The sequence below is a fragment of the Colius striatus genome, chromosome Z (assembly GCF_028858725.1).
Source record: "Colius striatus isolate bColStr4 chromosome Z, bColStr4.1.hap1, whole genome shotgun sequence".
Classification (NCBI taxonomy): domain Eukaryota; kingdom Metazoa; phylum Chordata; class Aves; order Coliiformes; family Coliidae; genus Colius; species Colius striatus.
In genome coordinates, this window is record NC_084790.1 from 39,586,108 (window position 1) to 39,601,395 (window position 15,288).

The 15,288-nt window shown below is 38.1% G+C and overlaps 1 protein-coding gene across 3 annotated transcripts; it reads right to left on the reverse strand.

Moving 5' to 3' along the window:
* Positions 1–25: 25 nt before the first annotated feature.
* Positions 26–8,357, reverse strand: SELENOP (selenoprotein P). 3 transcript variants are annotated; one of them, XM_062019005.1, is made up of 5 exons: positions 8,277–8,357; positions 6,599–6,802; positions 4,693–4,905; positions 3,273–3,390; positions 26–1,820 (listed from the first exon to the last, which is right to left on the reverse strand). In XM_062019005.1, the coding sequence occupies exons 2-5, from the start codon at positions 6,787–6,789 to the stop codon at positions 1,173–1,175; spliced, it is 1,170 nt and encodes a 389-aa protein (XP_061874989.1). In that variant the 5' UTR covers positions 6,790–6,802; positions 8,277–8,357; the 3' UTR covers positions 26–1,172. The 3 variants fall into 3 exon arrangements, with proteins under 3 accessions (XP_061874989.1, XP_061874990.1, XP_010199416.2); XM_062019006.1 differs by having other exon boundaries at positions 6,599–6,815; XM_010201114.2 differs by having other exon boundaries at positions 1,191–1,820.
* Between the last annotated feature and the right edge of the window lie 6,931 nt (positions 8,358–15,288).

Here is a 15,288-nt window from a genome sequence, read left to right on the forward strand (position 1 = left end):
AAACAGTACATTTCAAGACAAGAAATGAAGAAACATGGAGTATTTTTTATTGAAAACGCTCTTGTCAAATATTCCAAACACACACATTCTGTGTATATTCAGGGCTACTTTCTTGCTAATTAGCATTCACCATAAAAACATTCAGGTTTCACAGGAGTAACAATTTCCCTATTAAACCGTCATTAATTATGGTGTACTTTCAAAGCAGTTTTGCCTTCTTGAATATTCTCTTCTTCATCCAGGAATCCTTCAAACAACTCTATTTTTGCTTCAACACAGTTAATCAAAGTTACAGAGAAGTTAAAAAAGTTTAAGTGGTATATTACCTTATTAATCAATACAGATTTATCAAAGTCAACATTGTTATAAGCAAAAATAAACATGAAACAAAGATTATATTTATTCTGCCCTTCTCTCTTTTGATACTGATTCTGCATGAACAGTTCTTACACTATTTCTTGCTTCAGGCATGACCTTACCAATTTAGTGGGATTTTAGAATCTATAGTAGTAGGTGTTAATGGACCTTGATACCATATCTAAGCCACAAAACTTAAGATTTTAAATCTGTTACTTTAAAATAATGTAATTATTAGTGATATCTTATATTTGAGATAAAAAGTTATTTTGGCACGTTGCTTAGGAATAAGCTTTTCTTCCCACAATTTGTATCCCCAGGTTAGAAAAAAAATCCTTAAAAACCAAAAAAACTTAAATCAATCTACTTTTTACTATATTCCATCCCCTTAATAAAAATGGTTAAAATCTCTCTTTTGATTATCTTCTATCCTTGATTGCAAGACATCAGACAGGAACCCCTAGGACGTAGTTTATGTTCCTGTCCTCACAAATGCAAGCAGGATTTTAGAAGAGAAACAAGAAAGACAAATTAATCAAGAATGTAGACACCGTCCCAGTTCAACTGAAAAACAAACTAAGAGTCAGTTAAATTCCTTTAGATATGAAGCTTTTCACTGTTGGAAATTGTCAGGTGTTGTGTAATTCTGAGAGCAGTGGTCTAAAAGTCTACTTCTTCACAATATTTTCACTGTACACACCTGTCTTAGTATGATTTTTAACTGAGGGTAATAAAAATCACTTAATGTGTAAATTTTTCCACTCTCACAACAATAGGAATTTAGGCAATAGGACTCCCTTCCATTTTTAAGGTGCTTAGTTTCTTTTTCAGGCTCAATTTCTTGCATTTTCTTGTCACTGTCAGGTGTCGCCAGTTTCACTTGCTCCTGCTGCTGGTGACTGTCAAGCAGCAGTGAGCAGACGACACTGTCAAGATTCAGTGATGTCCTCTGCGGACAGCTGGCCATGTCAACTGCAAGAATTGGGAAGTGCTCCACGACACTGTCAAGTGACAGAATTACCTATCTCTTCAAACAAAAGGTGTCGACAATGACAGCATCAGCTACTATAAGTTGAGTCTGATGCTGTCTGCCAGCTTCAAGTTAACTGGTTTTTACAGCTGGTTTTCCCTTTTTTTCATAGCTTTTTATCATGTGCAATTCCCACACTTTCTTGAGGAGGAACAGTGTCTACCTGTGCATGACTACCTGTCTGATTATGTCTGTTACGACCAAAAACTTTATGATGACGACTGCTGTGAGGATGATGTCTTAGAATGTCAGAAGGGGCCTGATGGTTCTCATTTCTGGAATGATGACTGGCCTTGCGGTGGTGGTGGTGGTGTCTATGTCTATGTGGGTTGTGGTGATGTGAATGTTGACCATCTGGTTTGGGTTCCACCTCTGCTAGTTCTTCATCTACTGTTTTAGTGATGTTTTCACATTTACCATCAATATCAGGTTCCTGCAAAACGGAAGCTCTCATTAAATGTAAGGCATTATATTTAATTAAGCTACATATAAATATTAATTATTTTAACATTTTTTCAGAACTTCAAACCCAATTTTAAATTATTTGTGCTACCTTGATGAAGAAATGTATCAAGTACGAATGTATCAAAAAGAACCTTGTTTTACACCACCACTGATAACTAGGCAGGTAATGTAAACTCTAATGTAAAATTCTTAATGTAAACTTTTAGGAATTACAATTCAATTAGTTGCTAAAACAATAGCTGTCTTTTTCTAGGATCCCACATCTGAACTGCCTGAGGCCTACACTTAGCTGAAAAACTATATGATGGGATCAAAAATTATTACTGTCGTGGAACTTTCCTCACTATGTATGTCCATTTCTTGATAATCCTTAAAGTTCTGTTCTTTATCTATGTTTAAAACAAATCTACCCTTATTTTATAATGGTAACAAAAATTTGTCACCATTTTTAAAGGAACTAATGTACACTGTTGTGGTAGTTTGAGCCTGGCTGGATGCCAGGTGCCCACCACACTGCTTTATCCCCCACCTCCTCAGCAAGCCAGGGAAGGGGAGAAAATAAGATGGGAGTCTCGTGGGTTGAGATAAAAGCAGTTTAATAAAGAAACAGCAAAGCCGTGCGCGCGGGAAGCAAAGCAGAAGCAGATAAAGCTGTTACTCTGTACTTCCCATCAGCAGCGATGTCCGGCCACCTCCCGAGAAGCAGGGCTTCAGTACGCGTAGCAGTTGCTTTGGGAAGGCCAGAAATGAATCTCGCCTCCCCTTCCTGCTCCTCTCCCCCAGTTTATATTACTGAGCTGACGTCATATGGTTTGGAATATCTCCTTGGTCAGCCTGGGTCAGCTGTCCTGGCCATGGTCCCTCCCAAGATCATGCCCACCCACAGCTATTGGTGAAGGTGGGGGAAGGAATGCTGGAGGGACAGCCCCGATGTTGTGCAAGCGGTAGTCATAATATTGATATCAACAGTAAGCACAGCACTGCAGGAGCTGCTGTGGAAAATCACTACCATCCCAGACCCACTACAACTGTGTTTAAATGCAAACTAAAAGGAAAAGTAACTCAAACCACCTAGGATTTCATTCCCGGAAGGGGGGTTTTTTTGGGTTTGGTTTTTTTTTTTTTGCACTCACCATCCCCAGAAACTAGAGTAGCTAATTTTTCACTAGCTGTATGTACTTACCAAAACAGAATTAGCCTTCAAGTTTACATTTAGATTTCTGAGAATTATTTTCATTTTGATCAAGGACAGGAATCCAGATAGTCTATTATATATTAAATCCCATTCTCTTTGAAAAGAATGTCTAAAAGCTCTCTCCAGATACATGGAATGTATAAATTCTAAATCATATCTGAATTATTTTTTTAAGTACCAATCAAATCTAGTTTCTTTTCTTATATAGAATGAGACAAGAAATACCGTGTAAGAGCAGTTTCCACACTTGTTTTCACAGTACGCAATCTTGATAGATTCTTCTACATATTGGAAAGACAGGAAGGAATAGGGCAGGCCCAGATGATAAACTAGACGGCCACATCTAAGGATAGAAAAAACGTTATGGTTACACATACATAAACATTAAAATTAAAACCTAAAATTAAGTAAGACTTCTTATCATGCTTTATTCATGTCAATCCACCCACACTGTACAGTCCCACAAGGAGTGTGTCTGTATGAGAAGTTTACAGGCAAAACCAGTATCTGCCTTACAAATGCTTGCTTATTCATCTGCACTGGTCAACAGTGTGAAGCATGATTTCTGGCTGACATAACTCTACCAACAGAAGTCTAGTTTAGTGTCATTTAGGCTAGGAAAGGTACAGTCCATTCAGACTTACATGGCTATTGAGGAGGGCTGCTTGCATGGTGGTACAAATCACCACATGGCTGTTTCATGCTCATGAAAAGTGTTTTTATGTAACACAACATGTATGTTGATTGGAATGTGCATTGTGCTGCACCTGCATTACTGATTTACTGTAGGGATTTTTATGGTGCTTATTTGCCCAACATCTGCACTTAAGTGTCCTGGTATACACTTGGCTTCACAACTGGTACATTCAAAGGAGCTGGAGTAAATACAAAACTTGTACACAAGGGCACCTTGCTAGGTACCCCACCTGCTAATTCCTTCCATTTCAGTATATTGGGGAAAGAAAAAAAGAACTTGATAATTTTTCATTAAACTTAATAATGCTTCAGTATGAACTGAGAAAGTTTGTTGCAGTACCATAACAGTAATTTGGATGGATATGTTGGAACTGCAGGACTTGTCAAATTATTTCTATTACATCATAACTGAAAAATCAGGACTTAATTAATGAGTTATTACTGGTTCTGCCAACAGATACGTCCCAGAATCTTATGATCAAAAAGCTTTTTTCTTCCAAAGCTGGAAGTTTCACCTAAAGACTAATTTCTCCATAGAGCTACACAACATTTTCAATGACTTTTGTCAAAATGTTTTCCTGATAACTCAGACTGCTTTTCTGTTTTAACTGTCACATGCATGGATGTAACAAAGCTGTCTGAAAATAAAACCAGTGTAAGACCAGAATCATGTTATCAAACTATACACTTAGATATATTCCTCTAAATCTACAATAACTATCATGAACATTTATTTATCCCAAACTTACTTAAGCAAAAGCAGACTCTTTTGTAGCTTCCTTTTTCCAGTAAATGCAAATTATTTACTTAGTGCAATGTTAAAGTTTTATTATGATGTCTTTCTTGTGAGGTAATTGGGTTACTTGCAAGTCAACAAAATATAGAGGTTTACAAAGCATAACTCTAAATAATGCAAATATTTTCCTATGTTCCCCTCTAAATCACAGACCTGTCATAGATGAGAAAGTCATCTTTGTTTCCATTTAAGGTAGTCCAAACATCAGGTTGCTGTTCACCTTGCTGGTACACAGTAATATAGTCTGAAACACTTTCTTTCAGGAGGTGAATTTTTTTCTGAGAATAAGTCCCCTGATGGTTGACGACCACATAGGAGATATTGACCAGTCCTTCATTCTCTAACTTCACCCGCAGGCCCTCCAACCTAGTGGAGAATGTAAAGAAGCAAGACCATAAATCATTAAGGAATCATAAGGTTTTCCACATTCAACAGAAGTTAATATACTCCATCTGGCTTTTATTGCAGTGAATGTTATTTTCTCCCAATTTTAATGGCAACAGTCTAACACTACTGGAACATTCTTGACACTTGCCGTGACTGTCAGCTACACTATCACCAAACCACAGTCTGCAATAGTTAATGTGCCATGGGTCTTGTCCTTGTAAGTAGAATGCAGTACTAAGTAAAGCAAACATCTTCTAACACAATGATGTGTTTATTTAAATGCTGAGGTTTCGGTCACATAGTTGGTTAAAGAATGTATGCTGTAAATACAGCAGGAAGGTGAATAATTAAGAAAATGAACCTACAGTAAAATGCCAACAGGTCTCCCAGTCATCTTGACACAACTGTTTTCTATAATATATAGGAAAGAGATATTACAGCAACTGGGTAAAAGGGATGGCTATAGAATGTCTGTGCAACCTGACAGGCAGTTAATAGTCTTTCCCTTTTGCATCCCATCCCAAAAGTCTTTCTTTGCTATGTAGTACAGAAAGCTTCTTTCTTGCTGTACGATGGTGGGGGATGTCCTTTTAGTTTGTAGCCTTCCTGTTGAATTGCCCTAGAAAACTTTTTTTCCAGTTTTAGGAGTTAGTCTAGAACTTGACAGATTTTTAAAACCATTCTAAAATGAACAGAATCAAACCCAGCTACCTTTGAAAATCAATCACAAAGCTCAGTTTGATTTTGATGGAGCCAGATTTACCACCAATTTCAAATCTAGTTCTTAAAAAATTTGCAAATACTATTGTGGTATGTAGACATGCAGCTTGAAGAAAGAAACTAAGATTTTATTACAGTGACTAAAACCAAGTTCTGAAACTGGTATTATGGCTTTTTTGACCAAAATAATTTCACAATCACTAAAAGAATCCAAGGCAAGGGCCACATGCAATTCCTGTTTGGATCAGCTCAAAAGTATTGTCTTACTGCTCTTAACTGTCATAATACCTATCACTTTCACAGAGTATGTTCTAGAAACCAGAGCACCAATCTCCCAGGTTTAAAATGAAAATTTAACACTGATAATTCTCTTGAATGCTTCATGTATTTTTTCAAAAGGCTACTCTTTACCTTATCCTGTGGGTTTTTTCTTTTTGTATCTAGGACCTCTGAAAAAGTTCTGGGAAGCACATTAAAAGCACATATTTTCATTTGCCTCTTCCCCTACAGATATCACATAATGAATGATAATCTCTTTTTTCAGGTGTTCTAGCCATGTCAGAGAACTGTGAAGTTTCTTGGCTTCACCATCTTTGCTACATTAACCATCTGTTGCTAACTAAAGTATCATTTTGAGGAACTCTTTCTGATGGGTTTTCATGTATTTTGGGTTTCATTAATGTCAAGTTTATCATAATTTTATTATGTAAATACAGTCTAGGCAGGCAGGACTAAGGCAAGAGATAAACAATGTGAGCCACTGTCATAAACATTCCTACTGAGAGTTAACTTGGTCACTCGGTCACATGCAGCAGCTGGGATGGTGGCATTTGAAGAGGTTAGAGTTTCATTGAGTGCACCTGCAGTTGGGCACATGTGTTATCCTCAGATGGCAGTTAAAAATTGACCAGCTCTGTTTTCAACAAAAACTGGGAAAGAGATTTACACTTACCTGGAAGCCTGCAGCAAGCACAGGTATCAGCTAGCTTGGAGGAGAGCCACCACCGTCACTGAGCCCCTGGAGTTCAGCATTGGGTTCTCTTCCCCAATAAGCCATTCTGGGGGCTCTTGGCAGTTCTGGATCTCTGTCCCTCCTCCTGGGAGGAGACAGAGAGCCAGAACTAGCCCCAGCCCTGCCCACATGGCTGGGCTTTATCTGAAAAGAGAAACTAAACAAAATGAGATGAATATTTAAACAAAGTTCAGATTTTTAAATTCTCATAACAAAAGACAACAGAATATTGGTTCTATTCATTGGAGTTTCTAAAAAAAAAAACAAAAAATGCCCTGTAAGAATGAATTTGAGCTACTTTGATTACTGCTTGATCATGTTTCTTTCATTTTATGAGTTCCCCTATAACAAATAGGCAATATTTTTTTTGTTGTTGATGCTGTAGGTAAACAGCTGAACAGGGAGCTTTCTTCTAATGCTACTCATCAGACTATGTCATTCCTTCCTTTTTTCAATTTCTTCTTCCGCTGTTGTTTACACTTCAGTGATTTAAAAGTGACTTGTTGTGTCCTGAAATCATTTATGCTGAGACACTTTACACCATCAAGAATCTAGACCAATTCACTCCAGGTTATATAGTAACTCCACCAACTTAAAGTACTTGCAGCAATGGTGTCTTTTGGTACACGCCAAATAAAAAAGAATCTAACAAAAAGTAAAAAAAAAAAAAAACAAAAAACAAAAAAAAAACCCCAACCCCCTTAATAACTTAAATATTTTACAAGTCAATCTGTAGTATTTGGACTCTGTTGAGAAAAATCTCTTAAGAACACAAGCACTAGAAGCAATTTTGCAGAAACAGAAAATTAAAACCAAGTTTCAGGATTCTCAGAAAATCTCCTACCCACACGCAGTCCATTTAATGTTTATGAAAATCAAACCATATGAGAAATTGTGTAATTATCTTTTCCCTTTATTCTATTAACATGACAATTTGGGCTTAATATGTTCAGAAAATACTCATTATGGAAAAATATATAAAATTACAAAGCTTTGCCCCAACACGTCCTAGCTTGTGGAATTTCACTGCTGACCTCAAAGTCTGACAGTAAACACAGAATGTCTTGGAAACACTGAGTTCTAATCAACAACACACATTTCATTTATCTTGTCATATTCTCAAAAATGTAAAACATTTTAGTAATTGAACTTTTAAAACAAGATCCAGCTCCTGCAAAGCTAACATCACTTGTGAAATCTCTGTGTTGCTAATGTCCCTCTCATGCAGTTGTATCAAAAACATTTAGGTATGACATTGAGGATTAAACTCTGCTCCAACAGATATCAACAAGGCCAGTTTTTTTTGCCCTTTACACACACACGGAAAGCTGCCCGCCTTTATATCCATTATAAATACATCAAACTCCTAAGATATCTTCAGATCCTTCTATGGCTTTATAGCCTTCTGCAGCACAGGCACCCAGTATCCAGCAACAGCTGTCTCGCCCTGTGAACCAGATGAGAGCTATGTTCTGAGTTATACTTCTCTTCGTATTTCAACTTTGATTGTTTTCCAATGGAAATTTCCACAGTCAGCCTTTTCAGACAAAGAAACAAGCAGACACTCTGCCAAATGTTAAATCACAAAGCTCTTTCATAGCAAAACCAGTAAACTTACCCTTTCCTCCCCGCCCTCCTTGGCAGCACTACTTAACTCTGCTGCAGAAGAAAATGGTGTTGGGAAGAGGGCTGTGGTATTTATACAGTGCTTGTTTGTCTCACTTTGCAGATACAGTTCAAAGTTCAGGGAGCTCATTCTTAGCGACCTTGCAAGCAAAGCAAACTCTTGTAGCAAAAGCAGCCAAAATATTTCTCCACTGATTAATTCCAAGTGGAAACCATTTATCGTGCAGACTGGCAAGGTATTTTTAATATAATGACTTTGAATATCAGGTTATGCAGTTTGTAGGCCACCCCAGACAGCTGGAGGTAATGGTACAGCCAGAGGAGGGGGATGGGCCAAAGAGTCATTATTTTCTGAACACAGTGGTAACCACAGTGAGGGGGGGAGGTACTTCTCTATTTATTAAAATGTTGAGCTAGCAGGTTTTTCTCTCATGCTTTATCTGATATTTGTCTTAGACAATGGTGTATCCTGTCTGAGGACATGTGCAGTACAGAGCTCATTTTGCCCAGCTGCTCTTGATTACATAACTCATCTTTAAAATTTATTCCTGTTGAAGGTTAGAGACCAGATCTTCAGACATTTAAATCAATGTAGCCAGATGAAAGCCACAAAGTTCCACCGAGAATATCCACTTAAGGCTCTGTGTTACTCTGTCTGTTACTCTGTTACTGATGTTACCATCATCACTGGGTTTTCCACCAGCATTATTAAACTGTTTCCTTAATTCTCATTCCTCAGTGAGAAAGTATCTTAGGCATAGAATCGTAGAATCATAGCATATTTTATTTTAATAGTAGTTTGCTTGAGTTTAATTCCCCTTCATGTACATGTTATGTACATTTATGGAGAAATAAATGTTCTAAAACTTGGTTTGCCCTCAGAGTTTAAGGTGGTGAGACTTAAGTGAGACTGACACTGCTTAATTTTATGTCCTGAGACACTCTCCCACATAGATGAGCTTTATGCTTCTGGTTGGATGTGGGAAATGGCACTACTGACCTTGGGTTTTGTCCTGTAGAACTCCTATGCTCCAGCCAATGGCAAGAATAACAAAGGGTTGAAGTTTTATTCAATAGTCTTTAAAGACATGATTCAGAAACAGACATCAGACTGTGACTGAAATTCTCTGAAGGTGGAATGTGCTCTCATTCCTTACATTAGGGGAACACATTCTTGTATTCTTTGCCAAGTTGAGACCAAGCCCTCATCTCTGTGATGATGTCCTTTGTTATTCCAAATGGTGGATTGATTGCTGTGCCTTCTCCCTCAGGATAGGGTGTTGATTTTCAGTGCTAATAAAGATTGACTGGAAGTAAGTATTTGGTTTTCACTATGTCCGTCAATTCCTAAATGGGCACTGAAGTCACCAAAAATGAATGAAGCAGGTACAGATCTGTTAACAGAGAGAGGAATAAAATACAGCTCAGTAGAAACTAACAGTTGGTCTTTCACCAGTTATTGTGACACAGGTGGAGATCTATCAAATAAAGACCAGTATTCCATTCCCACTTCTTTTTCAGCTTTATGGAGAGTTGTACACAAGGCTTGGTTAACAAGTGCTCAGCCTACAAGGTGAACATAATAGCACTGAGTGCTGTTGAGACTAGCAGCTCACATGTACTGAAGAATAATGGGTCCAGACAAAGTAAACTGAGCTGTAGTAGCTAACTTGTGATACAGCTACCTTGCCATGAAGATGCACATTCTGAATGGAAATGTACAGTTGTCACGACTGAAAAGTGTGTAGAGATATCTGCAGACCCCTAGTTCCCTTATGGAGAGATGAGAAGCAGATGTTGTTCTTTACTGTGTTATTTATTATTACATTACATTGTAGTTATTATAGCCTTTACAATATGAAGGACAGCTTAAGTATATTCATAGTGATAAGCCATAAGCATCTGGTTTTATAACATTCACCTTACCAGAGATCATTCTTCTGCCTTCAAGATTTATTGAGGTATTACAATATTGGCTGTGCACTCAGATATGTATAAACCCTAAATGTGTTTATACTTCAGTCTGAGTGTAAAAAAAGTCTTCTGCAATGTTTTTGCAGACAGTAGAATAAAAATGTCAATAATAGTTAAATTTACAGTCTAAGACTCTGAACATTCAATTTCTTCTGTTAGTTCCCCTTGAATTCAAAGAGTTCTGTAGCCCTTTGTCCCTAGCTTCCAAAGAAATAATTGTCTTACATCTTGATTTTCGTCTTCACTGGAAGTGTTTTCTTAGTTGTTGAGTATGTTCCAATCTCACTGCAGGAGGTAATTATGAACTCCAATTTGAGTAAGTCTTCAGTTTTGAACAGTAATTTTTGTAATTATCACCCTATTTGTACTCACTTTCTTTCTTATCTGGGGAGAGTAATGGTTGTGCTAGAAATAATACACCCTTTCCCTTCTTATTGAACACAAACTATCCCCTTTTTTAATATGTTACAAGCTTTTTAAAGCATCACAGCACATAAAGACCAGTGTCTTTGGAAAGTAATTCATGTTTGTTATTTCTGTTATCTAGATTAGCAACAAATGTTTCTTTAAAAATATCTCAAATGGTCATGGAATTATGAGGCTATCACTAAAAATGTTCTAGTGACGCCTGCTGCCGTGACAATGAGAGGAGAGAGGCAGAATACAGATCCCGCACAAATTCTATCATGGGACCTTAGGACTTTAGTATCTGCTTTGCTCTTGTGACTGAAGATATCACAAACAGGGAATGCAAAGTCCACTGGCAGATCATTATGTGTCTACTGATCCTTCTCATGTCTTCTCATTTTATAACAGTGTAACTATGCCTACTCAGTGGAGGTACTCATACTCTATAGTAGAATAAATCTCACAAACACAGACTGTTGAGGTTTACTTAATGCTTAAATAAACAAATTTCTATTTGTTTATGAGGCTTTAAACTAGTGGTTAAATGCTGTAAGTTACAATTAATTTAAGTGAAGTCGAAGATAAAGAAAAGTAAATTCAGCAAAATAATTAGAACCACAAGTTCATTAGTTAAAGTAACTCCAGAAAGAAGGATAGTGGTGCAATATTGGTCTCATGCTCATGTGAGATCCAGAGCAGTGTAAGATAATCAAATGCATACTTCTCAGAATTCAAAGGAAGCAACAAAAGCTGACATCCTCTGATATAGGCCTGGATATTGTTCCAGGGAATGAAGGAATAGTTGATACATACAACTGTCTACTTAAAAACAAAAGGAGACTTAAAGGAGCTCTGATCAAGTATTTCTGTTTGTAAATTCAATCATAGCAATGATGTATCCTTCTCTACTTGAACCTCTCTGTACTACACTGTAGTTAGCAAAGGGATTTTTTTTTTTAAATCCCATCTGTCCTAAATCACAATCATTGCACAGATTACAAATGCAAAGTGACCTTAGTTGCTGAACCCCTAGATAGAATCACAGATTCATTACAGTTGGAAGTTACCTTTAAGATCATCGAGTCCAACTACTAACCTCACACTGCCAAGCCCATCACTAAACTAAACCATGTCCCTCAGCACCTCGTCTCTGTGTCTTTTAAATATCTCCATAGACGGTGACTCCACCACCTTCCTGGGCAGCCCGTTCCAATGCTTAACAACCTTTTCAGTAAAAGAGTTCTTCCAAATCTCCAATCTAAACCTCCCCTGGCACCACTTGATGCTGTTTCCTCTTGTCCTGTCATTCATTACTGGGGAAAAGAGACTGAGCCACACCTCCTTTCAGGCAGTTGAAGAGAGTGATCATGTCTTCTCTCAGCCTCCTCTTCTCCAGGCTAGACAGCCCCAGTTCCTTCAGCTGCTTCTCATCAGACTCGTTCTCCAGACCCTACACCAGCTTTGTTGCTCATCTCTGGACATGCTCTGGCACCTGAATGTCCCTCATGTAGTGAAGGGCTCAGAACTGAACACAGTATTCGAGGTGTAGCCTCCACTGAGGGGGCAGACATGTATTCTGAGCTCCTTGTTTGCTCCATTTAGTTTCTGGATTTATCCTACAATAATTCTATCAATCTCCAAGTTCCTCATGTCACCTCAGTGAACCTAAAACAAATGATCCTCTTATCATTTGAAGGAAGGACAAATTACCTGATGACTGATAAGCTGAAAATGAGCCAGCAATGTGCCCTCGTGGCCAAGAAGGCCAATGACATCCTGGGATGCATCAAGAAGAGTGTGGCCAGCAGGTCAAGGGAGGTTCTTCTTCCCCTCTACTGTGCCCTGGTGAGGCTTCATCTGGAGTTCTGTGTCCAGTTCTGGGTTCTTCAGCTCAAGAGGGACAGAGAAGTGCTGGAGAGAGTCCAGTGCAGGGCCACCAAGATGATCAGGGGACTGGAACATCTTTCATATAAGGAAAGACTGCGGGAACTGGGGCTGTTTAGTCTGGAGAAGAAGAGATTGAGGGGAGATCTTATTAACATTTATAAATATCTAAAGGGTGAGTGTCAGGAGGCTGGGACATCCCTTTTTTCTATAGTAGCTTGCAGCAGGACAAGGGGTAATGGGATGAAGCTGAAACACAAAAAGTTCCACTTAAATATAAGAAAAAACTATTCCACTGTGAGGGTGATGGAGCAGTGGCACAGGCTGCCCAGAGGGGTTGTGGAGTCTCCTTCCTTGGAGATCTTCAAGACCCATCTGAACATGTTCCTACGTGACCTGATCTAAGTCAACACACTTCTGCAGGGGGATTAGACTAGATGATCTCAAAAGGTCCCTTCCAACCCCTAACATTATATGATTCTATGATACCCAAGAGCTGATTAAGATCATCACTGTATGACATCTTTGTATTTTTCAGTATTTTTAGTAATACTTGGCACTGCGGCGATCTACAAAACAAAACAGAAAATTCCTTCAGTTTGATGTGGCTCTGCCTAAGTTCCTTGCGTGGGGATTGTAAATCAGGAAGAAGCAAATGCTGTCATGCGATGCCCAAAGCAGGGTATCTGTACAGATCTACACAGATCTGATATCCCACAGAATGATCATTGATCCCCCCTACAGGAATGACGAAGCTGCAACGAGAACTCGGCAGGCAACTTTAGGCTTTCCAGCATGGTGCACTGAGTCAGTACGTAACTAAAGGATCTGCAGCAGTGAATAATAAGAAAGCTTTTTAAAAGCATTGATTTTTCTGTATTCAAGCAGTGCTCTTTACAGTAACAGATCGGGTCTTCAAAAGGGTATAACTGTAATCGTAACTTCAGCAGTATCAGCAATACATACAGTTCCCATTAAAGTCTTTATAACAGGAGGCATGGAGAAACATAATTCATTAGCTAAATCCTCAGCAGTTCATTCCAGGTGACTTTAATGGCTTCTCACCAAAAATACCTGTACAAGCAAATATTTGTTAATGATTTATAACATATCTTCCAAGCATAGTTCACTGCCCTGAACCCTAGTCAAAGAATGGAAGTTATGACAACATAGTGCATGGGATTCAGTGACAATATACAGCGAATCTTACAGGAACTTCAAGTCTGTTGTTTATCTGCTGTAAAATGCATGAAAACTGGAGTGAAAACTGGGTACATGTAATGAATAAGAGGGAATTGTATGAGAAGATGTGTAAGAAAAAGTTCTTTTTCAAGAACTATTGAACTGTGATTTTTAAATGAGTAGCACATTTTTGGTTCGATTTCTTTTTGTAGATCAATGTTGCTTTATAGAGTACAGCAGCAAAACTTCACAGTCTGCACAAGAGGACAACCTCTTAGGGATGGACTCAAATAGCTGAGTGCAAGATGGACATTGTTTCATATTAAATGGAGTCTGACAAACTAAAATGCTTATGGCTTCAAGTGCAGGATATCAGAGGCTGATTGTTGATGATGCTTCTTCTCAGATACTTTCTTTTCAGATAGCATAGTCTTGTGTGCCCTTCCTAGGCCAAGAATATGTGACTATGCCACCAGCACCAGTAACAAAGGTATAATGGGCTAAATCAACCACTTTATACTGTTCTGTCCATCTTAGAAATTCAAAAGCATCTGCCATTTCAAAGCATTCTAAAGAACAAACTGATTGTGAACTGCTGAAATATTTTGCAGATGCAATACAAAATTAAATCCATTTAAGTGACAGTTTTCACTTGACAAAATATATTTCGCTGCTGCAGCACACAGGAAGCTGGGATTAACGGCCACCTACTCCCACCATGAGTAAAAACTGTTTTCACAGTAAGTGGCCTCCTAGTACCATAAAGAATTCGAAACATTAAGTATCTCAAATGGTCTCTGTAGATAAAGAAATACTGTGAAGCAACATACTGACCTCTGAGGACTGGTGGAAGAAATGAACTGCTTGTTAAATATGTTGTATGTAGAAGCAGAAGGCGAGCCATGCTGATGCCTGTGCTTACAACAATCAAATTGTGAACAGTTTGACTCATTCCTTCTGTTTTTTGAATGCTGATGGAAATGTGGAAGAGTCAGATCTTTATATCATGAAACATTATTTGATATGTGAGGAGGACAGCAGCCCTTTTACAATAGCACCTTTTCTGTTGTTGTCAATGCCATTATTTGAGGAGTCAGCAATAATGACTAGCATTCACCCCTGACTATATCTGATGTTTGTTAACAAAGGTATTGCTGGCTTACAAGTTGTGCCTTCAGCAGACAGTACCTCAGCAAATCCTTAGCAGCTACACTAGCAGTTATTGATATACAGCTACTGAATACCTGCAACCCCCACTCAGAATGGGGAGCATGCCTATAGCTGGATAACTGCACACCTTCTGGAAGTGTTAAATGCTTTTTGATTTAATAGATTGGAAGAGCTTATATATAATAAAGAGAATATAATGTAGCTGTCATAAATCCATCCTAACTAGTGGGAAAAAAAAAAAGGCCATTACTAGCATCAGATTGCCAAGTATTTCCTATTCTCCTGATGAGTCCACAATTTTGCTGAAAATTATAATTACTAACTAATTTACATTTCTTTTTGTGTGTTTTGGGTGAAATACACATTTGAAAAGTTCCAAATGTCCT